Source organism: Nyctibius grandis, assembly GCF_013368605.1.
Source record: "Nyctibius grandis isolate bNycGra1 chromosome W unlocalized genomic scaffold, bNycGra1.pri SUPER_W_unloc_2, whole genome shotgun sequence".
NCBI lineage: Eukaryota > Metazoa > Chordata > Aves > Nyctibiiformes > Nyctibiidae > Nyctibius > Nyctibius grandis.
In genome coordinates, this window is record NW_027167473.1 from 2,263,330 (window position 1) to 2,290,597 (window position 27,268).

The 27,268-nt window shown below is 39.6% G+C and overlaps 1 protein-coding gene across 1 annotated transcript in view; it reads right to left on the reverse strand.

The window, feature by feature from the left end:
* The window catches only part of LOC137677142 (tyrosine-protein kinase Fer-like), a 276,620-nt gene that overhangs the window by 81,845 nt on the left and 167,507 nt on the right, over nucleotides 1-27,268 (reverse strand). Inside the window, exons 11-13 of the mRNA XM_068424347.1 lie at nucleotides 24,622-24,678; nucleotides 21,783-21,898; nucleotides 19,327-19,421 (exon numbers count right to left, since the gene is read on the reverse strand). Coding sequence (XP_068280448.1) covers nucleotides 19,327-19,421; nucleotides 21,783-21,898; nucleotides 24,622-24,678 — 268 coding nt within the window. The remainder of the gene's footprint in view (nucleotides 1-19,326; nucleotides 19,422-21,782; nucleotides 21,899-24,621; nucleotides 24,679-27,268) is intronic.

The window sequence follows — 27,268 nt, forward strand, 5'->3', positions numbered from 1 at the left end:
AATTCTTCCAGTGTTGACAAATTATGGCATTGCTTGTATGGGAACAGTAAATCAAGGCAGCTTACAAAAAAAAACATGTAAGGTCATCCTAAAAAACAACTAAGCAGAATCAACCAGTTTTCAATATTGAAAATCACATCACAATCACAATCGCTACACTAAATGCCCACCAGTACCCCCTCTGGTCCTTGAAATACCCTCTCCTCAGGTAATCTATGCCAAGAATGCATGTGGCATCTGGGCCAGTCACAGGAGGGTGCATCTGCCACTCAGTCCCAGTCACACTCACTTCAGCTTCCAACACAGTCAGCTCTTGGTTGCCTCCTGTCACACCAGAGATACAAATTGATTCAGTCCCTTTATAGTTTGAGGTCATTATGTTGCATTGTGCACCAGTGTCCACTTAAGCCTTATACTGCTGTGGTTCCGATGTGGCAGGCCATTGAATCCACACAGTCCAAAAAGTACGGTTGTCCCTATCCTCCACCTGGCTGGAGGTAGGATCCCTCTAATCCTGAACATAGTGTTCATTATCGATATCTCAGTTCGAGCAGCTCACGTAGATTTGATCCCCTGAGGCCCGACCATACAATAGACTGTCAGAGAATGAGAAGCATCATGCCTTGTTCACCGATGGATCTTAATCATAGAATCATAGAATGTTAGGGGTTGAGAGGGACCTCTGGAGATCATCAAGTCCAACCCCCCTGCCAGAGCAGGACCAATCTAGGGCAGGTTACTCAGGAACGCATCCAGATGGGTCTTGAAAGTCTCCAGAGAAGGAGACTCCACAATCTCTCTGGGGAGCCTGTTCCAGTGCTCTGTAATCCTTACAGTAAAGAAGTTCTTCCTCATGTTGAGGTTGAACTTCCTGTGCTCTAGCTTGCATCCGTTGCCCCTTGTCCTATCGCAGGGCACAAGTGAAAAGAGGTTGTCCCTTTCCTCTTGACACCCAGCCCTCATCTATTTATACACATTAATCAGATCCCCTCTCAGTCTTCTCCTCTCCAGACTAAAAAGCCCCGGGTCTCTCAACCTTTCCTCATAAGGCAGGTGTTCCAGTCCCTTCATCATCCTCATAGCCCTCCGTTGGACTCTCTCCAGTAGATCTCTGTCCCTCTCGAACTGGGGAGCCAAGAACTGAACGCAATACTCCAGGTGAGGTCTCACCAGGGTAGAGTAAAGGGGGAGGAAGACCTCCCTCGATCTGCTGGACACACTCTTCTTAATGCACCCCCAGGATACCATTGGCCTTCTTGGCCACAAGGGCACATTGCTGTCCCATGGATAACTTGTTGTCCACCAGGACTCCAAGGTCCTTCTCCACGGAGCTGCTCTCTAGCAGATCGCCTCCTAACCTGTACTGGTGCATTTTATTACTCCTTCCCAGGTGCAGGACTCTGCACTTATTCTTGTTGAACCTCATTAGGTTCCTCTTTGCTCAGCTCTCCAGTCTGTCCAAATCACGCTGAATGGCCACACAGCCTTCAGGTGTATCAGCCTAACCTCCCAGCTTCGTATCATCGGCAAACTTGCTGAGAAGACACTCTGTCCCTTCATCAAGGTCGTTGATGAAGATGTTGAACAGGACTGGACCCAGCACTGATCCTTGGGGGACTCCACTAGTTACAGGTCTCCAGCTTGGCACCATTGATTACCACTCTTTGGGCTCTATTGTGTAGCCAGTTCTTAATCCATCTCACTGTCTGTTCTTCTACTTCATACTTCCTGAGCTTGCTCACGAGGATGTTATGGGAAACTGTGTCAAACGCCTTGCTAAAGTCAAGGTAGACTACATCCACTGGTCTCCCTGCATCTACCCATTCAGTCACGACATCATAGAATGCTATCAGGTTAGTCAAGCATGATTTCCCCTTGGTAAATCCATGCTGACTACTCCCGATAACCTTCTTCTCTTCCATGTGCTTAGAGATGACCTCCAGAATGAGCCGCTCCATCATTTTTCCAGGGATGGAGGTGAGGCTGACTGGTCTGTAGTTTGCTGGATCTTCCTTCTTGCCTTTTTTGAAGACTGGAGTGACATTGGCTTTCCTCCATTCCTCAGGCACCTCTCCTGTTTGCCACAATCTTGCGAAAATGGATAGTGGTAGAGCAACAACATCAGCCAGTTCTCTCAACGCTCTTGGGTGCATCTCATCGGGGCCCATGGACTTGTGTGTATTCAATTTCCATAACTGATCACTAACCCAGTCTTCACTGACTAGTGGAGAGTCTTCCCTCCTCCAGGCTTCCTCTCCTACATCCAGGGTCTGGAGATCACAAGGGCTGGTCTTAGGATTAAAGACCGAAGCAAAGAAGGTATTCGGCAACTCTGCCTTCTCTGCATCCTCAGTTATCAGGGCTGCCGCCTCATTCAGCAGAGGGCTCACACTTTCCCTGTTCTTCCCTTTGCTACTGATATATTTGAAGAATCCTGAACATAGTGTTCACTATCAACACCTTCGTTCGATCAGCTCAGGTAGATTTGATCCCCGTTATTCACACCTGGTAAATAGGGGTCCGAAGCCCATCTATGCTGTCTGGAATGTTTCCCATTGGAAACTGGAGCAACAAATCTCCTGGAAGAAGCCCCAGTCCTCATCAGTTCACCTTGCAACTTAAATACGCATGTCCGTAAAGCCGAGGCAGGTTTTCCATCCCATTTCCTCAAGTCCTCTCCATGGTCACACAGGAAAAACCACAGGGTGCCTCGTGATGTGTACCATCTCTCCTGAGCAGGTCTTGCAGTGCAGGTGGGGACCGGGGTCTGTCCTCCATCTGGGACAATTTTTCCAACACCTTACGAAGCAGTTCTGTGGATTTGTCAGACGGTTTTTCCACATCTGCGACATTGGCCCGTGGGGAGGAAAAGAGATTGTCTGCATATTGCCGCATCCGATTATCTATGTCGCCCACTGTTGGCGAGTTGGCATCTCCCCAGCTAAATAATGCTAATGTGTTGCCATACAATGGTGGCATGCTCAGTACCCACTTGTGCCATATGGGTCCAGTAACTTTGAGGGCATGTGGATTTACTGGTGTCTGTGGGTCATCCAGGTTCTCAAAAAAATCAGCTCCCGCACAACTATTTACCTTAGATTGTTAACACCTCTCTCAATGGTTGTCCACTTGCCTGGGTGGTATATGACATCATCCCTAAAGGGATACCTGTTCTTTACGCTTCGCAGGAGTCGCCGCCAGAGAGTGAGGGGCTCTGCACCAGTTGCAAGACCCCTATTAATACCCCCTTCTCTAGCCATTGGTCCCAGCTGCTTGGCTTCTCTACCCTCTAACTCAAAACCATCGGCTCCGTTATCCCAGCAGCAAAGCAGCCAAGTAACAAGTTGCTCACCTTCATGACGGCTGCAATCTTTACATATATCTCACAGCTCACTTAGGGATAAAGATCAAGTGGTTACCTCTGGCTCATCCTCCTTTGATGTCTCTGGTTGGCCATCACGACCTGCTCTTTTTGTGTTTTTCATCTTCTGTACAGGGGCAACCAATACCAGCACTGGTTGAGTCCCTAGGTTAGCTGCATCCCCCATCACTGGGGGCTGATTAGCTGCAGCCCTTGTTGCCAAAGTCTTGGTAATCACAGCAAGTGTTGCCTGGAGTTGGGTAATCACAGTACCCAATGCAGAGATCTGAATAGCCTCTGGGGTAGCCAGGATATCTGCTGTAGGGACTGGTAGGGTCTGAGTATCTGCAATTCCAGTTGTGGGTGTTGGGGCAGCTGCAGTGTCTGTCATAGGGGCTGGAGCTGCTGTGGTGCCTAGTGTAGGGGCCAGGGCTGCTGTTGGGCTCATTACAGTGGTAGCAGCAGCTGTGCTGCATCCACTCTTATACTAATGTTTAAGCAAGAGCAAGAACTGAAAGACATTCAAGAGGCCTGACAATATGAGCATGGTGGTTGAAATATCCCATGGGTATTCAAAATTCTCAAAAGCCATTGAGATCAGCCTCAAAGGAAAAGGAAAGTACATGTCACCCACTCCCATTCCATAGAAATGAGAAATGGGCACAGTTCCAAAAGAATTTAGAATACCATAAACCAATGCCAAACACCACAGTAAAGTGATACCTCTATGTCCATGCCCACTCTGTGCCCCATGCCACTGCCCGAAACACTATCCTGGGCCTTAAAAAGCAGATCTTATGGTGACACAGCACACCAGAGAGAACTGAGTCGGACAATGGGACTCATTTCAAAAACAGTCTCATAGACAACTGGGCCAAAGAGCATGGCATCGAGTGGGTATATCACATCCCCTATCATGCACCAGCCTCTGGTAAAACTAACCGATACAATGGGCTGTTAAAAACTACCCTGAAATCAATGGGGGGTTGAACCTTTAAAAATTGGGATAGGCATTTTGCACAAGCCACCTGGTTAGTTAACACCAGGGGATCTATCAATCGAGCTGGCCCTGCTCAGTCAGACCTTTTACATACAGTAGAAGGAGATAAAGTCCCTGTGGTGCATGAAAGGAGTCTCTTGGGGAAAGCTGTCTGGGTTCTTCCTGCTACGGGCAAAAGTAAACCCATTTGTGGGATTGCTTTTGCTCAAGGGCCTGGATGTACTTGGTGGGTGATGCTGCAGGATGGTGAAGTCAGATGTGTCCCTGAATGTGATCTGATTCTGGGTGAGAATACTTAATTCTGAACTGTATGATGTTAATTGCTATGTAATACTAACAGTGTTCAATAAGTGTCTTTTAGGTTAATGCAGTGGTCACAAGACTGGAGCTAGCTTCATCAAGTGGTATCCAGTAACCTCCTCGAGACTGACATCTTTAACCTGCAACCTGTGGGCATGAACTGTGACAAAGCTCATACCATCTCTCCTGCCCTGAGAGACTGCATTGCCAGATGGAAACCCACAATCATGAACTAAATAAACTTAACGAACTACCTGTATAGAGATGAATCATAGACTAGTGATATCTGTATATATTTGAAAATGAAAAGCAGTAGTAATCTGAGCATGACGGAAATGGTATGGAATAAGGGGTGGAATGTCCTGGTTTGGCCTAAACCAGGCCAATTTTCCTTTCAGTGATTTTTACTTTCAGCTAAGTCTCTTCTAAGTAACTGCACTTTCTGAAAGTAACTGCATGTTTTGCAGACAGTGTCTGCTTCTAGGACTGATAACTATAAACATTGAGTGTTATCACTGAGGCACCAGTAGGTATGTTATGCAGAAAGGCTCTTGCTTATACTTATTCTTAGAGAAACAAAGGTCACTGCTAAATTTCTTACTAATTACAAGTAAAGAGCTGCAGAAGAGTCATACCACCAGGTAGGAACGGACAGGAGACCCAAAATCAACTAACAAGGTATTCCATCCCATACAAGTCATTCTCAGTATAAAGTGGGGGGATCACAAGGGTCTCACCCCCTTCTGCTATGGCTGGTGTCCAAAGAGGACTCTGTCCATTTTCCTGCTGCCCCCGATCCCAATCTGTGCATCTGTGAATCCAGTTCCTGTCCATCGTTGGGCCCAGTCAGGGCCTTCCCAGAGCCTGCCCTGAAGTGCCGGTGGTGACATGACCAACATCGGGGGAGCTTGATCTTGGTTTTGTATATATTTAGTTATTTCCATTATTATACACCTTTTCATTATTATGGTTCATTAAAACTGTTTAAACTTCCTAACCCATAAGTCTCTCTCCCTTTTCTCTTTTCCTTCCCCTTCTGGGGATGGGGGAGGTTTAACAGAGAGCATCGGCCACTGGTGTAATAGCCACCTTGCTTTAAACCATGACAATTTGTCAGATGGTTTTTCCCACAGCTGAGACACTGGCCTGTGGGGAGGAAAAGAGATTGGCTGCATATTGCTGCATCTGATTATCTATGTCACTCACCATTGGTGCCTCACCATCTGCCCAGCTAAATAATCCTCATGTGTTGGTGTACAACTGTGGTGCGCTCAGTACCCACTTGCGCCACATGGGTCCAGTAACTGAGTGCATCTGGATCTAGTGGTGTCTGTGGGTCATCCAGGTCAGCAAAAATCAGCTCCTGCACAGCTATTTCCCTCAGATTCTTAACCCCCTCTCTCAATGGCTGTCCACTTGCCATGTGGTTTATGACATCATCCCTAAAGGGACACCTGTTCCTTACACTTTGCAGGAGTCGCCACCAGAGAGCAAGGGGCTCTGCACCACTTGCAAGACCCCTATGAATATCCACTTCTCTAGCATTTCATCCCAGCTGCTTGGCTTCTCTACCATCTAACTCAAAACCATCGGCTCCATTATCCCAGCAGCAGAGCAGCCAAGTAACAAGCTGCTCGCCTTCATGATGGCTGTAATCTCTACTTATATCTCACAGCTCACTCAGGGATAGGGATCGAGCGGTTACCTCTGGCTCAGCCTCCTGTGATCTCCCTGGTTGGCCATCACGACCTGCTCTTTTTGTGGTTTTCGTCTTCTGTACAGGGGCGACTGATACTGGCACTGGTTGAGTCCCTATGTTAGCTGAACCACCCATCACTGGGGGCTGATTAGCTGCAGCCCTTGTTGCCAAAGTCTAGGTCATCACAGCAAGTGCTGCCTGGAGTTGGGTAATCACAGTACCCAGTGCAGAGATCTGAATAGCCTCCAGGGTAGCTGGGATGTCTGCTGTAGGGACTGGCAGGCTCTGAGTATCTGCAATTCCAGTTGTGGGTGTTGGGGCAGCTGCAGTGTCTGTCATAGGGGCTGGAGCTGCTGTGGTTCCTGGTATAGGGGCCAGGGCTGCTGTTGGGCTCATTACAGTGGTAGCAGCAGCTGTGCTGCATCCACTCTTATACTGATATTTAAGCAAGAGCAAGAACTGAAAGACATTCAAAAGGCCTGACAATATAAGCATGGTGGTTGAAATATCGCAAGTGTATTCACAATTCTCAAAAGCCGTTGAGATCAGCCTCGAGGGAAAAGGAAAGTACATGTCACCCATTCCACAGAAATCTGAAACAGACATAGTTAGAACAGAAGTTATAATAACATAAGCCAATGCCAAACAACATAGCAGAGAGATACCTCCAAGTCTGTGCCCAGAAGTGTTAAGCTACATAAAACCAGTAACAAACAGCAGCAAAGCCACACATTTGATTAGCCACACCAAAAGCAACTGTAAAACCAAACACCAGAGAATTCCATCCAGTGACCATGCTACTGACACCAACATAATGAATGCTCCTAACAAAAGCAGTCAAATCTTTGAAAACATCAACCCTCTGAGATTATTAGATCAAAAGCCTACAGTTCTCCCAGGTGAGCTATTTACATTGGGTGCAAAATAAGCTGTCTCCACTTAGCTTGCACCGAGGGCTAAAAAATAAGCAGTTTTTCTCTCACCCAATGTCCCTTCCCCAACTGAGGAAGGGAACTGGAAAAAGTAAGGAGACTCATTGGTTAAATTTAAACAGATTCAATAAAAGAAAGAAACTAATATCAATGGTGATACAAAACACACAAAATGATACTTAGCTAATAGAGTTGTGGCCAGTCACTCCAGGGATACCAGTCTTTGAAAGGAAGAAGAAAAAGTGAAGGGAGAAAAGAACAGAGCAAAAATTGCCCTTGCCCTTGCCCTTTTATAGTGAACCTGATGTCAATGATATAGAATACAGCTGTGGGCCAGCCTGGGTCAGCTGCCCTGCATTTAACTACCAATAGCCTTGATCACCATGGCTGGCCACAAACTGAAACAAAATCTAACAGAAACTTGATTCTATAAATTTTATCCCCATGAAACCAAGACACTAAGTTAAGAGGATTTCACTACAAGCCCTTCAGTATAGAACTCTAGCTACATGGTATCTTTATATACTTCTTAAAACAATTTTTAGTATAAAAGCAGTAAGATTTCATAGCTGTTAATAAAAATGAAACAAACAGACCAATTAGACTATGAAACAACTGAAACAAAACTAGATGATTTCATAATAGAAAGTAGTGCTTTCTCTTACATGTGGAATTCCCATTGTATTGTAAATTGCTACCTGTTATTCCAGTTAATGGCACACAACGTTACTAGAAAATGAAACCTGCCCCAACAGCTATAACTGCTACAGAAATAATTAGACCATTATAGCATCACTACAAGCAGAAATCAACTAGCAGTTTGGGGTTTACAAAAGGATAAATAACAGGACTGGAGTATCTGCCTAATACAATAGGATTATTTTATTAAGGAGATAAAGTGTAGCACACAAGCAGGAAGTTCCATGAAAGCAGCCTGCTATAATTGGATTCATCCAAACCCAGCCTTTCATTTATTTCACTGTGAATGTGAAATATTTCTCTTTATATACAGAAATTGTAAGAGAGCAAAAATACCACATCAGCATCTCCTCATCATGCCTATACTTTATATCATAAAGTTTATGCTATACTTTATGTAATATTTTTTGGCAATATAACAGTTCACTTAATGTGGAAAGCAAAAAGAATCGACCGTTTTCCAAGAGCGAAAACCTTTCTACGATGTATGAGAACACAACAAAAACCAGGAAACAGCAATGAAATATGCTAAATAAGTTTACAAAATATATAATTATGGTAATCTCTAATTTAAGGCATTTATGATCAACTCTAAATATGTATTTCAATGTTCTCTTGAGCTGGTGCCTGAAATGGTACCTATCCACTTGTTCTAGACAGTCTTAGCATTATTCTAATACCACTATTTATACTGAACATAATTAAAGTATAGTTATGAAATTATGATGGAAAATATATTCATATATTCAAATATATATAAATAAAAAGTGGGAGAATTTTCTTTTTTAAATAACAACCATAATAAGCAGAAATTTGTTTAAAGAGTCCACTTCGTTCCTCTTACAGACGGTAATCACTCGGACTCAGTATGCTTCTGGCAGTACCACTGAATGGTCACCTAACACAGATGAGCTCTGTGATTCAATATTCATACCTGTTTTATAAGCTTTAATAATAATATTAAAATGATTTTTTATATGCACTTCTAAGTATTTATAAATTTGAGGATTCATACAGACTGTCTGAAGTCAGGAAATTCACATTTTCTTTATTGCCCTGTACCTTAAAACATTATGCATTATCAACAGAATACACCCAAACACAGCTACTTAAAACTATGAATTTTAAATATTAAAAATGCATCTGTAGCAATTCTAGATAATACTTTTTTTAAAAAGTAAGCAGCTATTTGGCAAACTATAAAAATTTAAGGCTTTAGAAATGCTGAAGTTGTCACTTTCCTCAACATAGTTCATTTTCACTTTTCAGGTAATGGATCATTTGTGTGTAATGCAGTACTTTCACCATTTTTTTTTTAAACATAAGTAAGTAATAACAGAAACTGTAAATGAACCCCTGTTTTTTCAACTACCTACAGAGATAAATAATTGTATTACTGTTGCAAAACCCAGTTAAGACTTAACTTCTCCTGTTAAGCAAACCAAATAAAAGTTGCTATAATCATCTAAAGTTTTCCAATAGTAATATTAACATTGGTATTAATGAAGTATGAATGGAAATGCATACTTGTAAAAGCAAAAGATGGAAGAAGAGATAAAGAGCTGAGAGAATGGCATGCACTGAATACCATGGACATAATTAGTAGTAATAAAACATGTAAACACTGATTACTTGCACCAGGACCACAGTGCAGATGACTTGTTAGCAGAAAACTTGTGATGAGACCACAGCAAAGATGACTCATCAGCACGAGATCTGCTTGCTAATAAAATTGGATGACAACAAGGTTACAACACATTATATGTGCTGTTACTCTTCCTGTTAAGAGGAAGATGCACTGTAGCCATGATATATTCAGAATGAGGAAAATATTGACAATGGTCAGCAAACTTGCCTAAGATTTAAGGTGGATCAGATAAGCTAGAGTGTGAAGCCAGTGATCCCACCACAGCAACTACTGACTCCCAAAGGGCATAAAGGCCTCTCCAAAAACCAGTCTGTCATCACTAGTTAAGAGGAACCCAGAAATCATAGCAAGAACTCAACAGCCATCATCTTTTGTCCTCTGTGAATATGAGTGTGTAGAAATTAATTAAAATGAAAATCACCTTCTCCTTTCATGAAGTCTCCCACTGAGTTTTGTTACATTAATTCCTACAGTTGGACTGTACTATTAAAAAAAAAATAAAATCAATATCCTTGTAAGAGACTTTTAATAAGAAAGTAACGACGATCCATGTGAAATGGCACATACATGTAGAACAATTCATAGAATCATAGAATGTTAGAATGGTTTGGGTTGGAAGGGACCTTAAAGATAATCTAGTTCCAATCGCCCTGCCATGGGCAGGGACACCTTTCCAATAGACCAGGTTGCTCAAAGCCCCAACCAACCTGGCCTTGAACACTGCCAGGGAGGGGGCAGCCACAGCTTCTCTGGGCAACCTGTGCCAGTGTCTCACCACCCTCACAGGAAAGAATTTCTTCCTCATATCTAATCTAAATCTCCCCTCTTTCAGTTTAAAACCATTCCCACTCGTCCTATCACTCCATGCCCTTGTAAAAAGTCCCTCTCCCGCTTTCCTTTAGGCCCCCTTCAGGTACTGGAAGGCTGCTATAAGGACTCCCTGGAGCCTTCTCTTCTCCAGGCTGAACAACCCCAACTCTCTCAGCCTCTCTTCATAGGAGAGGTGCTCCAGCCCTCTGATCATCTTCGTGGCCTTCCTCTGGACTTGTTCCAACAGCTCCATGTCCTTCTTATGTTGGGGCCCCCAGAGCTGGATGCAGTACTCTAGGTGGGGTCTCATGAGAGCAGAGTAGAGGGGGAGAATCACCTCCCTGACCTGCTGGACACACTTCTTTTGATGCAGCCCAGGATACTGTTGGCTTTCTGGGCTGCATCAAAAAGCCTAATTAGTTAAAGTCTAAAGTATTTGGAAGGATAAAAATCAAACTCTGTTCTCAAATATTTCTATAAAAAAATACTGTATAGCAGGGCTTTGGTTTTGTTCCATCAGAAAGATAGGCTTTGAAAGGAATTTTTAATCAGCATCATCTGTTCCCCAAGAGAGGAATATGACTGTTCTCCCTGTTCTCTTCATATCCTCACAGATGGAAATCATGCAGCAAATAGGAGGAAGGCAGAGCCACACATGAATGTACAAGAGTAAATAAAGGGGATGGGAGGAAGAAGAAGAAATGGGGTCTGTTTGCATGTGGGAGGGTTACAAGAGGGTTTGGGAAGTAGAGAGTGAAGTGGGACATATATGCAGAGAAGGAAGTCATGGCGGGGATCTAACTGGTGATATGCGCAACAGGAGAGAAAGCGGCAGGGGCAGAAGCATTGAAGGTTACAGAGAAGTAGAGAGAGAGAGAAAAATGGAAACTGGAAGCTTAGCTGAATGCAGGAGGAAAGGATAAAGTAACAGAGATGAAAACGACAGAAATTGACAGGGGTCATATTTGTGTGAAGAGAAACTGTAGGGGTAGACAGAAGATGGTTTCAGCAACAGGCTGAGCCAAATAGCCTATCTTACAGAGGAAAAAGCAAGATTTGAATTAAAACCAGTCACTATCATTGTTAAAAATCTGCACCTTATTTCTAATTTGAATTTGACTCAAATTTGACTGTTTCTGTTGCACTGATTTTTGACAGTGTGAAGTAAAGATTCAGGATGTTACTGAAAGACAGTATAAAGATCTCAAATTTGCTGGCAAAACTCAGCTACTGATGATGCACAACACAACCAATGATGCAGATCATGCACTACTATATTAAAGATTTAAGGGGTCTCAAAACAGAAGTGATTGGAAAAAAACCTGAATGATCTTTTATAAAGATCTCACTGTCTTCATAAGCAATAGAAAATTGAAAAAAAAAAACCATACAAAGCAAAGAACACAGGAGCCGAATCACATAACACAAAGTAAAAAGTTATGGTTTTTTAAACATCAGTCATCATTCCAGGCCTATCAATGTAATCAGCTCTATCCCAGAGATAGCAGGGCTAAACTTCAGGCTCAGGTATGACAGTGTATGCATATTTGAGTGAGCCTTAGACTACAGTGAGATCTCATTTACTCAAGATAATAGTTCATTTAGACACTCCAACTAGCAGAAAAACTCATATAATCTGGATATTATACATGATATCAACAAATAAAATATACCTATCTCAGTCCTTGGTTCCAAATGGGCTTTTTAGCTTCAGTGCAGCTAACAGCAGAAATATATGGAGTCGGCTGTGATTTGGTGCCATACCCAAATATATTACTACAGATCATAATACAGAAAATATGAGTAATTCCACAAAATGCAGCTTAGATTAATTGGATGTATTAGCTGCATCTCAGCACCAGCTATACTGAATCTGTTGGCATTTCTTCACTTGATACATTGTAGCTCTCCCTTCCAAGAAGGCCAAGAAAAGGGCCTGCTAGGTCAGGCAGAATACTGGGCTTTATTTGCAAATGCCTCTGACCTAATAAGCCCACTGGAGCTAAAAAGTGCTGTAGTGTACAGAAAGCAGCAATGGAGTCATCTTAATTTCAGAAGAGCTGGAGTGAATAAGCCAAGCTGAACCAAAGTCAACTGCAGATATGATGGCATGAACAGGGTGCAGAGGTAGCCCAAGAGCCTGAGTTAGGAATGGCTTATCAGATCCTGTTACAGCCAATATAGAAATAGCCATGCTGTTTCTGAATGTGCCAGTATAGCTGCAATCATGCAGTGCTGCACCTGAGCTAATAAAAACTGCCACCTCTGACTTGTTTCTTCATCAGTGACATAGAGAATTTGCATCCCAAATGATTCTGTCCAAATCTGAACAGCTGCAAAGATGGATGTGATGACCTTGCTGAATTCCACCTTAAAAACTAGTTACATATGTCTAGGTATAAGCTGAACATACATAGCTGAAACCTGAATCCAATGATAAATTCAGATAACCTTCTTTTGCCCTTTATATGTACAAGCATAGCTCTACCTGTTTGCAGTTGCAAGTATTCAGCAAATCTACTCCAATGTATATCAGCATGAGCATAAATAAAACAAGAAACACAAAACTCAGTGTCCAATTAATGTGTGTGTGTGGGTGGGCAGGTTGGAAACATGCATCCATTATCAAATAGAAATTTTATGGTTGTATCAGGAATGCATGCTAGTATTCCAGAGTAACATTTGCAATGCACTTAGTATTACAGTGAAAACCTCAGAAACGTCCGCTAGGGGGAAGAAGGGGAGGGGAAAATCCCACTAAGAGCAGATCACTGATAGAATACATTAAATAAGGCCTGTGGCCATAGAATGGATTTGGAGAAGAGAAATACTGAAAAACTATTGAGAACTGTAAGAGGTACAGATCTGGTATGAAAAGGAAATCCAGTTATTAAAGGCTGTATCACAATATATACGCTAGAGGAAGCTAAATTCAGACTCAACAGACAAATCAGATTCTTGAATTGTGTATTTTTGAACGCTTGACTTTGCAAAATGAAAGTTCTTTTAAAAAAATTCTAGGAATATAATTTTAACTGTTAACTATAAGAACGCTTAAATAAACAGAAACCTGAGATAATAGGCTATCTGCTTGTGATTAAACAGTCCAACAGGTAAAAGGAGGTCATGAAAAGTATAACTGCAATCTTACTTCTGCCACCTTAAATCAATAGTTGGAACTTATGAAGATGTTTGCATCTGCTGTCATTAGACAAATCCTTCTGGAGAGAACTGATACAGGCTTAACTAAGGTGCATATTTCGACAGCCTGCACAGATTTTCTTTGATGAAGGAATGGAGGCACCTTTGAAAGTTCTATAGGATATACTTTTGAAAGTATTTGCATGAAGTGGTAACTCCACAAGATTATACAACTAAATTCAAAATTCTCCACTCTAGAACACATAATTCATGAACATGTGAAGTTGCTTCCTCTACCTTTTAAGTCCTTCTTTTAGGGCAAGCTGAAATTCAAGCAAATTGAAATTAACATAAAGTAGAAGAAAGAATTCTGTGGCTTGGGACGGCTTTTTGCATCTGAAAGATGTCATTTGATCTTTATTAGCTTTTCCCTAAACCTAGGAAAAGAAAAAACATTGGGAGTTTAGAGGGTCTCTTGCAATTTGATTTGTATTGCGTGGGAGATTGCATGATATATTATGACCAAGTGAAAACAGAGTTACATGATCCTCATGGTTTCAGTGAATTAAACCCCCTTATTCTGAAAGCAGAAATACCATAGTAAGGTTTACGATCAGTGAGAAAAGTTGGGACTAGGAGATAATAGTGAAGAAGGGTGAGACAGAAGGGTATTCTAGCTGCTTCTTTTCCATAAAAAGATGCAGGGTTCGTTCTGAAAGGAGAAAAGAGAGGGAATGAGATTTAGAACACTGACCAAGGGTTTCTTGTTAGTAGGTAACCACTAACACCTACTGAGATATTTATCTGTGGCATATGTGTCACAAGAAATAAGAAACAGTTGGCAGAACACTCTCTTTTGTAGTCAAAGAAACAATTATTATGCCTCCTTACTCAGACAATGGTGCCAGTTTCTTATCTGGAAAACAGGAGCACACAGCTCTTTTAAAAATATTCCAGTTCATTTTTTCTGTATTAAAATGTACTATTTGATTTTATGTATTGCTCGATATAGGGTTTTTAAATATGTAAGAAATAAGTTTATCTTGTGATTGACAACAGGCATATTTTATTAGACAATCATAAAATATTTCTTTGTTAAAATATTTGTTATGATCTCTGCATCATCAGAAGAAATTGTCTTTAATGAATTTAATGGACGCTCTGTCAACTTGATACAAGAACAATGTGTAGCTTAATCTTTAAAAACCCTAAGTCTCTTACTCCTATGTTTTCAATACAGTGGATAAAACTTCCCAAGTCCAGGTCATCATCGATGGTACCATCATGAAAACATGGTTAGAATAACAAGTTCTGTCTTCTCAGGCCTTCTCCTTTCTCAGTCAATTTAAGGGACTTTTTCATTAAATGTTATCTGAGAAGCTAGAGGGACTGGAGTGACCTCACACCAACCAACTCTAGAAAAAGATGTCACAATCTGGTTAAAGAATGTTCTTCCCCTTTCCCCTTGTAGAGATTTCTGCAAGGCCCACAGGACATTACTGAGCAGTGACCTAGCCCATAACAACCCAGCCAAAGGAAGTGAGATAGGATGTATTTTTCCACACATGCATCTCCTTAAAGTAAAGAGAAGTTATAACACATGCATAAATTAGATTAAGATACTTCCTTAATTTTTTGATAGGTGATGGACAGGAAAATATAGCAAAGTCTTTCTCTATTGGAGTATTCTATGATGGATTGACACCGAGTGGATGTATGAAGTTAGTTCAACATGGCCAACAGCAAATTTAGAAGAAACTGAAATGTAAGTAAATGATGGTTCTTTTTCAGTAACATATATAATTTCTGATCGACCTTTTCATTTTGGTTATATATCTGCAACATGCTCTGCTACCTTATTTATTATTTTCAGTTACTCATTGCTGTGTCAACTTTCTTGAATTTTCTTCATCAGTGTGATCCTTTAGGAAGCATGTCATTTATTATGTTCTGCTAACACACACAAATGATAAGGGATCTAGCTATAAAGGATGATTGTCTTTGTCAACTTGTTTTATTTCTCTGCTATCTATTAGCAACATCTGGGCTGTTTTTTGTACTGGGACTGGCTGGGATGGAGTTTACTTTCCTCATAGCAGCCCATATAGTGCTGTGCTTTGCACTTGTGGTTAGAACAGTGTTTATAATGCACCAATGTTTTGGCTATTGCTGAGCGGTGCTTGCACAGCATCAAGGTTGTCTCTCCATCCCCCTCCTCCAAAGGCTGGTAGGCTGGGGGTGGACAAGAGCTTAGGAGGGGACATAGCTGGAACAGCTGACCCCAATTCACAAAAGGAATATTCCATACCATATGACATCATGCTCAGCAATAAAAGCTAAGACAAAGGAGGAGGAGGGGGGGCATTCGTTATTAAGACATTTGTATTCCGAAGCAACTGCTACATAGAATCATAGAAACTTTTTGGTTGGAAAGGACCTTTAAGATCATTGAGCCCAACCATTAACCTAACACTACCAAGTTGACTGCTAAACCATATCCCTAAGCACCACATCTACATGTCTTTTAAATACCTCCAGGGATGGTGACTCAACCACTTCCCTGGGCAGCCTGTTCCAATGCTTGATAACCCTTTTGGTGAAGAAATTTTTCCTGATATCCAATCTAAACCTCCCCTGGCGCAACTTGAGGCCATTTCCTCTCGTCCTATTGCTTGTTACCTGAGAGAAGAGACTAACACCCTCCTCGCTACAACCTCCTTTCAGGTACATGTACTGAGGATCTGCTTCCCAGGAAGTGACTGGACATAGCCTGCTGATGGGAAATAGAGAATAAATCTCCTTTGTTTTTGCTTTACTTCCCCCCACCCCCCTTTCTTCCCAGGCTCAACTTCACTCCTGACTCTTCTACCTCTTCCCCCACTGAGTGACTGTGGGGGGATGGGGAATGGGGGTTGTGGTCAGTTCATAACACTTTGTCTCTGATGCTCCTTCTACCTCACAGTTTTCCCCTGCTCCAGCATGTGGTCCCTCCCATGGGCTACAGTCCTTCATGAACTGCTCCAGTATGGGTTCTTTCCATGGGGTACAGTCCTTCAGGAACAGACTGCTCCAGCATGGGTCCACCACAGGCAGCAGCTCCTGTCAGGAGCCTGCTCCAGCATGGGCTCTCCACCGGATGCAGCTTCCTTCAGGGCATATCCGCCTGGTCTGGCGTGGTGTCCTCCATGGGGTGCAGGGTGGATATCTACGCTGCTGTGGTACACCATGGGCTGCAGGGGGACAACCTGCTTCACCATGGTTTTCTCCACAGGCTGCAAGGGAAATCTAAGCTCCAGCACCTGGAGCATCTCCTCTCCCTCCTTCTTCACTGACCTTGGTGTCTGCACAATTGCTTCTCTCTCAGTTTTCCTCACTCCTCTCTCTCACTGCTGCTGCACAGCATTTTTACCCTTTCTGAAATATGTTAGCACAGAAGTGCCAACAGCATCGCTCATTGGCTCAGCTTTGGGCAGTGGTGGGTCTATTTTGGAGCCTTTTGAAACCGTCTCTGTCCATCATGGGGGCAGCTCCTGATGGGAAGCTACCCCTGCATCCTCCCACTATGAAAACCTTGCCACATAAACCCAATACATTTTTGTATATAACAATGGATGAACAGATGCTTAAGTATGTATTTGCCACTGTCTCTATTGTTTTCCCTGATGACTTTGTCCAGATGCATATTCTTTAATTCCATTTACATTTGGGACAATGAAAAAAAAAGAACAAACAAAAAGATTTCCTCTGCAGAGAGAGTTAATGACAGAATCGCTAATAGAGTAGCACTTCTCTACATAAAGTACTAAGTTTCCATAAATTTTTTTAACACCTGAACAAAGTAAGAATCTGAATTGAAATCTGAATCTGAAATAAAAAGCAGAATAAGCCACTAATGAAACACTGAAACCCACATCAAAGCAGTCTCAAAAAGACACAGTAAGCACGAAGTATGCGTGTATTTGTGAAATAAGAACTGTAGAAAAAGTGCAATTAAACATAACATTAAAAAACTTAACACAGGGAATTCCACATTTTATGGAGCCATTTCTAATGTTTTCTCAGAGAAGAAACTGTCATTTATTAATCACAAACTTTCACTGCTGTACACTTACAAAATACAATTCTAACTTAAACTATGCCATTTTTTGTCATTAAAAAGAATGTCAGAGTTAATCTGCTTAAACACCTTCAACTGTAAAGACATATAAGACAAAGCACAGATAAAGAAGATACTGAATGGTGAGTGAAAGTCAAAAAGGCCACCAACATTTTATTCTTCAAAGGGCAGCATTAAATATCAAGTCAAAGCACAAATAATAATTTTATATAATCTCATCCAAACTTGTCATTAGAGAACAGAAAACTAATAATATCAGAGTCACTGCTTTTCTGAACTAAGTGTTTTGTCTTTCTTTCCTCTGCCAACTTCTTCAGAGTTAACATCCTTATCTTTTCTATCTGATTTGGCCAGTCTCATACTGTGCTAGCCAAGTTTTAACTGTCCAAAGAACACAGAAAAGTGTGATGGTTCAACTACAGTGTAACGTTACAGAGAGCAGGCAAGCATCGAAGTTACCCAGAGGACTTATAGCCCAGAAACACACATTAGAATTAAGAAGTTTCTTGCAAACCCAAAGTCAGGAGACAGAAATTTTTTTTTATGGATTTGGACTGCAAACTGGGCATGAGAATCAGTGAAAGACTTCCACTAATTCCTTCTCTAATTGTATTAGTATGTTTCAACAAGTTGCCCTAGACTCTGAAAACCCTGAACCAGAATGATAAAGGTGTTAAAAGATGAGGTTTTATATTTATTAGCAGAGATGTCTAGAGAAGCTGATTATCAGTGTATGTCTTAAAACCTGTCTCAAGACAATGCTGTTAGTTTCCATTTTAATAAAGTCAATCACATGTACTAATATAGTAATCTAATATAATCTAATGGAATAAAGGCAGAAAATTCCAATAAGTCAAAGATTTCATCAATGCACTTCTACTAAAGCTAGTTAGTACTCAGGAATTATAAACAGTCTAAATATTTACTAAGTCTTCATGAATTAAATGGTTCTTAAAACAGCTTGCAGTATAATTTTGAAGACAAATCTAGCAATATATAAAACAGTGTTGCATATTAACCAATACCAGAGGCTACCAAACCCACACATTTTCCAGCCTCTGAGAGAATGAGAGTGATACAGTTGCCTGAATCTGGTATCATCCCATCAATTTGAAACTCTCTCCAATCGTTGAGGAATAATATGAACTGAAGATTAAAAAATAAATCAAGAGCATCTGATAAACTGAATAATTTTGCTGAACAATGTATTTTCATAAAGAGAAAACCCATATGAAAGATAATCCAAATTTGAGTTATTAAAATTGAAACACTACCCAGTCATTAAGTTTCTTTAAATACAAGTATAGCATTAACAATATAACCCTATTGTTAAAGGAAGTATTATTTAATATCTTTTCAGGAGAAAAATGAAGATATGGCAGAGATACATTATAGCAAATTCTGCTCTTGAATGGTTACAGAAAAACTCCTAACAGATTTGAATATCTCACTCCACTCCTAAGCTGGTAGAAGCTAAGATCTCCAAAGATTTGCAACACGAGTGAGTTTTGATATCAGTCATAAGAATGCAAATAAAGGCAAATAGAAAAAAAAATATATTTTACACTATGGAAACAATACATATGAACATATGCTGTGAGGAAAAGAAAAAAAAATACCTGAAACAAGTTCCATAACAATATAAATAGGTTGTCGTTGTGTGCAAACTCCTATGAGTTTTACAATATTAGGATGATCATACTGTTTGAGTATTCTGCAAAACATACAGTAAATTTATTATATTAATAAACTTTATTGTATAAACTAAGTATCATAGGAAAATATCTTAAACAATATTATTTTAGTGGAACATGTCATTACTGTTATCAATAAAAAAAATCAATATAACAGATCAGTTGTCATTGTGTTTGAATGAGGGCACATCAACTCACTTATAAATCAAGACTGAATGCTATATTATTTTTATTATAATTCTACTATTTGTCTACATGACAAAAAACCTGAAAAATGGCCTAACAGATCTGTAGTTCCTCAAAAACCCTTGTAATTAAATAACATTTCAGTGGTGGATCAATAGCAGTTAGGTCAAAAAAGCCTGCACAGCACTTCCCTATACTTTCCTTCTGCACTGTTCAAATGCACGCTCATTCCAATTTTACTTTAAGAGATTAATTTGTACAATAAGTTTTAAAAGAATATAAAGACAGCAATTTCAACTTTGGGAATTAAACAAAAACATTTACGTCTTCTTACACAACATTTGCAATCTAAAACAGCATGCTATAATTTACAAGTATAATGAAGAGCTAGGAAGAATTCTGGAGAGACATTACAACTTTTAAATGTTTCTTCTACTATTTGCTAACTTAAACCACGACTTCTTTTTCTCTTTTTCATAAGAGAAAGAGTAAAATACTAATCTACTTGGTACATACATACTTAGACACAGCATATTTATTTTTCTTTCAAGACTGTTCTTCCATTGGCAGGCTGCTTAGCAAATGAAACATCTCTGCAGTAGCCAAGTTATGAGCCAAAGATATTCAATAGCTATAATGGCTGATATTAGTGATTTATATAATATCTTGCAGTTTTTGAGTAAAAATGAAAATATATCAAGTTCCATAGCAAGGAGAAAGAGAATTTAAACAATTTTAAAATTATCTCGATATACCTCTCTAACCTGATGAAATTTATATGCCCTGAAGATATTTATATACCCATATAATCAGCCTATATTCAGAATAATTAGCATATTGTGGTATGATTGTAATCTGAAAAATAGGTATGCAATCATATGCTGCCTGACACAGAACAGAAGCTCTCTTCTGAAGTGAATTCTTCCCAAGAAAAAATTAGTAAATGTGAGTCTATACTATAACCTGGCCAAATTTGATCAGCTCTATTAATCGAGCAGATGAGAAGGCAGGATTTATGACTGGTATAATTCAACAGTTACAGTGCAACAGTGTAGTGCAACAAGGGGAAATGCAAAGTCCTGCAGCTGGGGAGGAACAACCCCATGTACTGATATATGCTGAGGGCCACCCAGCTGGAAAGCAGTGTGGCAGAAAAGGACCTAGGGGTCCTGGTGGACAACAACTTGAACATGAGCCAGCAATGTGCCCTTGCTGCAAACAAGGCTAATGGTTTCCTGGGCTGAATTAGGCAAAGTACTGCCAGCAGGTTGAGGGAGGTGATCCTTCCCCTCTACTCAGCACTGGTGAGGTCACACCTGGAGTCCTGTGTCCAGTTCTGGGCTCCCCAGTTCAAGAGAGACATGGACATACTGGAGAGAGTCCAACGAAGGGCCATGAAGATGATTAAGGGACTGGAACATCTCTCCTATGAGGAAAGACTGAGAGAGCTGGGACTGTTTAGCCTGGAGAAGAGAAGGCTCAGGGGGGATCTCATCAGTGTATATAAATACATGAAGGGAGGATGCAAAGGGGATGGAGCCAGGCTCTTTTCAGTGGTGTCCAGTGACAGGACAAGAGGCAAGGGGCACAAACAGAAACACGGGAGGTTCATCTGAACATCAGGAAACACTTTTTCACTGTGAGGGTGACTGAGCACTGGAACAGGTTTCCCAGAGAGGTTGTGGAGTCTCCCTCCTTGCAGGTATTCAAAAACAATCTGGACATGGTCCTGGGCAACCATCTCTAGGTGGCACTGCTTAAGCAGGGGGCTTGGACAAGATGAACCCCAGAGGACCTTTCCAACTGCAACCACTCTGTTATTTTGTGATATAATCACATTTAAAGTAACAGTGTCTTTCAGTCTTTTTATCTGCATCCTTATGGCAAAATGCAGAAAAAGTTTAAAAATGAGGCACTTATAATAAGAAAAATGCGTTTTATAGGCATAGCTTGCTTTGCTGAAGAGGTGGTTTTGTCAAGTGCAGATGCTGCTGCATTCACACATTAAAAAGCCTATTTTTAGTTACTGGGACAACAATTGTGGAAGATATTGAGGGAGAAAAAAAAGGAAAAAAGTTTGAGAATGGCTTCTTCAAATTTTTGTGAAGGTCAGATTTTATAAATTCATCTAGTAATAAAACTTGAAAAAAACCCACAGTGTAAATATATGCTTTAATTAAATTTAGAAAACCTACCTGGCTTCTGACAGAAATTTTATTTTCACTTCCTGAGGAAGATCTTCTTTACAAGTTTTTACAGCAACAGGAGTCTTATCTTTTAATGTTCCTTTATATACCTCACCAAAATTACCCTGAAATCAGGAAAAAATAAAATAAAATAATTCTGAGTAAATAAAGTCTTTGCCTTTTCATAAAAGAAAACTAAAGTAAGGAGAACAGAATAATCTCCATCAGATGCACTTCTTACTTATATTTCTTATTTAAATAAAAACAAAATGGAAATTATTTAGGACAGAAATTGAAGGAAGAAGGTGTCAGCCAAATCTCCCCTGCCAGAAAACAAAAACAAAACCTGAAGATCTCATTCTTTTAGATAAGCTTTGTATTTCCTGAAGAACAAATCAACTCCATTTTAAATTTGTCGGGTAAATTTTCAGATGAATCTCGCTCCTGTTTGCTAGTATCTGGAGCTGCACGTGAGTTTAATAAACAGCAAAAATCTGCTGGAAATGTTTTCCTTTCTTTCCTCAGTGATGGAGATTTCTTTATACAATGCATTTGAATAATGTAGTACCAAAGGAAGAAGATAGAGAAAAGGAGAAAAAAAAAATCATATATAGAAAATAGTAATACTATTTAGTTACAAGAAAAGACATTCAGGCACATAAACACAAGCCTCTAGTAGTATTTCAGAAAACAACATAGCTGGCAAGCACAGCAGAGGATCTTTAACAGCCATCTATCACTATACAATAGCACTTCTAGAGGCCAGGACACTACCTCTGATATCTAAAATGGCACTAGATGCTCAAAGGTAAGTAGTTGAATCACTCCCAACGTGCTTTTCTTTTAGCCTTCTGTTTATAAGTACTTAATAGTGAAAATTGAAACTACCTTAAAGACTACTTAAGTATTAAAAATGTTTTTTTCCCCTTAATTTAAAATATTTACTTATCATTTTATATCTGTTCCTTTTATATAGCTTTCATTTTGCAGAGCATTATATGAAGACAGGCTGAGAGAGCTGGGCTTGTTCAGCCTGGAGAAGAGAAGGCTCCGGGGAGACCTTCTAGCAGCCTTCCAGTACCTGAAGGGGGCCTACAGGAAAGCTGGAGAGGGACTTTTTACAAGGGCATGGAGCGATAGGACGAGGGGGGACGGTTTTAAACTGAAAGAGGGTAGATTTAGATTAGATATGAGGAAGAAATTCTTTCCTGTGAGGGTGGTGAGACACTGGAACAGGTTGCCCAGAGTAGTTGTGGATGCCCCCTCCCTGGCAGTGTTTAAGGCCAGGTTGGATGAGGCTTTAAGCAACCTGGTCTAGTGGAAAGGTGTCCCTGCCCATGGCAGGGGGGTTGGAACTAGATTATCTTTAAGGTCCTTTCCAACCAAACCATTCTATGATTCTATGATAGAATTAATACAGAGTAAATAAATGGATCATTCACACCTGAGGTGAAGCAAAATCTTCCTCTTTAGTAAAGTTTGCATCATCTTCTACATCAAACTTCCATGTTTTTTCTATTAATCTTTTCCAGGACACTCAAGATTTTATAATCCTTCAGATTTCTCATTTCCAGGGTAAATTATGACATTTTATTTAACATTTTCTCACATAGAAGCTGATCATCCTGTCATTCTTTGGTTTGACTATTTTGTTTTTGAGATGGATGCATAACAAGTTTATATAGTGGCCCAACAAAGCTTTTTATTGTGTTTATTATTTTTTAAATACTTCTTAACCAGATTTCCTTTTATAATTACTTCTAAGCACTGAGTTGTCTTTATTGTTAAAAATGCTTTGTGCCAAAAGCATGCCATACATACATTCATTTCACTAAAGTAATCAATTTTCAGATAGATTACTTTAACTGTCTTTACTAATCAAGACATTCATAGATGTTTATAGGAAGGCAAACCTGAATTATGCCTGAATCATCTTTATTTTTGATACTTTTCTTAATACTTTTCTGTTTAAGAATGTGAAACTTGCACAGTACCTGTATTGCATTTTATGTGGATATAGCTCTGTCTAAAGGTGACTAATACTTTTTGTCATTTTAACTGTTAAAGAGATTTTATCCTGGGAAACAGAATTTTCTGACAGCATTTAATTCCCCATTTCTTGAACAGTTTATCGATTCTTATAGTGTGTCTCTTAATACTAAGGCAACTGTTGCTTTCATTTTACTTCTCATTTAAGCCTCTTTTTTAGGTTTTGGGAAAACTTTTGGAACATTGTGTCCAAAGTGGCACTTTTACACTAAATTTGTTGGTAGTTGCAAAGCTGCTGAAAATGTGAGGTACAGGGCATTACTTCATTAGGAGTGTTTTAAAAACTTACAGCTACTAAGCACAATTTGTGATAGAAACTATAACAAAAAACTAATTTAATACATATACCATTGTGAGGTTACCTAACATTCATTAAGTCATACAAAACCAATGAGCATTTGTTTTAACAAGTGTTGATTAAATCATCTTATTATATCAGATCTTTTATTTATACAAAACTTTCCTATTTTACAACAGTATTATTCTTTTGTAAGATTGCACAAAGTAAAACAGCCATATAACACTTTATAGAAATCCACTTATCTTAAAAGCCTTTCAAATAAGAAAAATATGTATGCTAGAGTTAAACATTTTCAGCACTCAGACACATTATATTGTTTCCCAGTAAATGTGATTTACATTTATTTAAAGCACAATGTTGTGTTTTGTATTCAAGTAAAAGAATTGGTATAAAATTGCATACCACAGTAATTTAAAAGATAAGGCAAAAAGGAAATGTACAGACTTCATGATTGATATATACCTATTTAAATGTTATTTAGCTCACTTGATAACTTACTTTGCCCAGTAATTCTCCCAGTGTGACATCTTCATGATTGAGAGCCCATTTCTTGTCCTATGGAAAGGAAAAGAAAGAAGAATTTTCAGTTTGTGTCTATAAAATAAATTCAGCCAGTAGAAATGTACCTAAAGAAGGATTTTATTTGGACCACTCAATCAATAGCATGCTAGGAAGTTATAAATTCAAGAGTTTGAAAAACATGTTTTAGAAATCTTGCTATACAATAAGATATTGAAATATACTATACAGCAAATTTCTATCAGAAGATTATGCCTACAACAACAGTATACACATTTTACCCACAAGCTCTGGAAGGGTATCTAGCACTCTGTTTAAAAAAAAAGACAAGTAAAAATCAGCAAGGACAACTTCATTTTAGAATACAAAATAACATATTACTAGATCAAAAAGAAAATTTTTGTCCTCAGTGTACTGAAAAAAAGAACCAATTTTCCTATTATGAATAAGACACATATTTGCATCTCTTAAACCTTCTGTAGTAGTTTGATATATTACAGGAGACTATTTGAAAAAGATAACAAGTGCTGATTATAGTATCTTTTCAGTGCTGATGACCAATACCACAAATACTCTGCAACAACCCACAGACACATTGAAAACATTTATAAGCTTCCTGCTATGCAGACCTATTTAATGAAAAAGTTAGAGTAGGTTATTTTAAGTCTAACCCATATAATGAAACAATTGTTTAATATTGTTCATTTTTAATAGTCTGTTAGTACCTCATCTACTAACCATCTCGCAAGCATGATTACCACCTGTCATGTTATTGGTAAGGTCCTAATTATATTTCAAGCAATCTCTATTACTAATTGTGGTGCTATTAAACAGTCTTGTACCAGCATGAATGAAAAGTATGAGAGACTTTTAGCAAATGGTAAGAGGAGATGGAAACATTTTAATTCAAGGAATAACCATTTTCCAAAGTGTTAATAGTTTTTTGGACTTTATTTTCCCATTTGCTTTCAGGGTGAAAAAAAATAGTGAGTGAATTATTGCCACCATTTTACTTACCAGATACAAAGATATAAATATATTAAACCAAATTTTGCATCTGAAAGACTGGAATAGGAGAATCTGTGTTAAGGCATTATATTGGTAAAAGATTTTAGCATAAGATACAACATTTTTCAAGTGCTTTTTTTTTTGCCTTACAATATTAAATACATTTAAGTTTATCCTGAACAAAGTCTGTTTCACTTTGATTTAGATATATTCATTTGTACTAATATATTTATCAAAATTTTCCACTTAGATATTAAAGCTATTTGCAGTGTTGCTAAGGTCACTGCCTTTGGAATCCTGTAATTGGTGCTTGCTTTCCAAGTGAACCACAGTACGTGATAATCATTACATTAGACAACACATACATGGTTTTCATCATAGGTCAAAATTTCACTCACTAACAACTTTACAGTGTGAAATGATCTCAAAACCAAAAAAAAAAGCATGTGCTGCCCCATTACACTCTCCCTCAAGCATAATTTACCAGGTTGAATGAAACTGAAAAAATCATTGTGGATGAATACAAATACCTGTAACACATACAGCGTGCAAATATATTTTCAGATACAGCAGGTAGGAAATATTCTACTTTATATACTTGCAATATTTCCTAGTAAGTGTAATGTATGAATTCTTTTGTTGAAATAAAATAATCAGTAGAGATTACATTAGAAGAAGAATGCAGACAGAATATCTATCATCTTAAAAAGTGCTAGAGAAAAATCACATTTAAAATAACTTACTGTGGGCTACTAGAACATTTAAACTGTACTTGTGGGGAAAAACTAGAACTCAGTGATTTTTCCAGATTGCTTTTGTAAGGAGCATGTTCTAACTTGAATCTGGCTGACCTGCAATCCTTCTCCCTGACACCTAAAACACACAAAGACTGACTTGCTTCAGCAGTCTTAGGATCTGTCCTGGTTTGGCCTAAACCAGGCCTATTTTCCTTTCAGTGATTTTTACTTTCAGCTAAGTCCCTTCTAAGTAACTGCACTTTCTGAAACTAACTGCATGTTTTGCAGACAGTGTCTGCTTCCAGGACTGATAACACTCGAAGTTTGTAGTTATCGCTGAGGCACCGGTAGGGATGTTATGCAGAAAGGCTCTTGCTGTACTTAGTCTTAGAGAAACCAAGGTCACTGCTAAATTCCTCACTGCTTACGAGTGAAGAGCCGAAGGGGGGTCACACCTGCAGGGAGGAGCGGACAGGGCAGGTGACCCAAAATTGACCAACGAAGGTATTCCATCCCATACACGTCATTCTCGGTATAAAGCAGGGGGATCACGAGGGTCTCGCTCTCTTGCCCCTTCTTCTGCCCCTTCCCTTGCTTCTTCTGCTGTGTTTGGGTGTTTCTGCTGCTTCGGGCTGCTTCTGCGGCTTGAGCCTTTGGCCAGTGTCCAAGGAGGACTCTGTCCGTTTTCCTGCTGCCCCTGATCCCGATCCATGCATCCCTGAATCCAGCTCTCGACCGTCGCTGGGCCCAGCCTGGGCCTTCCCAGAGCCTGCCCTGCAGTGCCGGTGGTGATGTGGCCAACATCAGGGGAGCTCGATCTTGGTTTTGTATATATTTGTATATATTTGATTATTCCAATATTATTATTATACTCTTTTTCA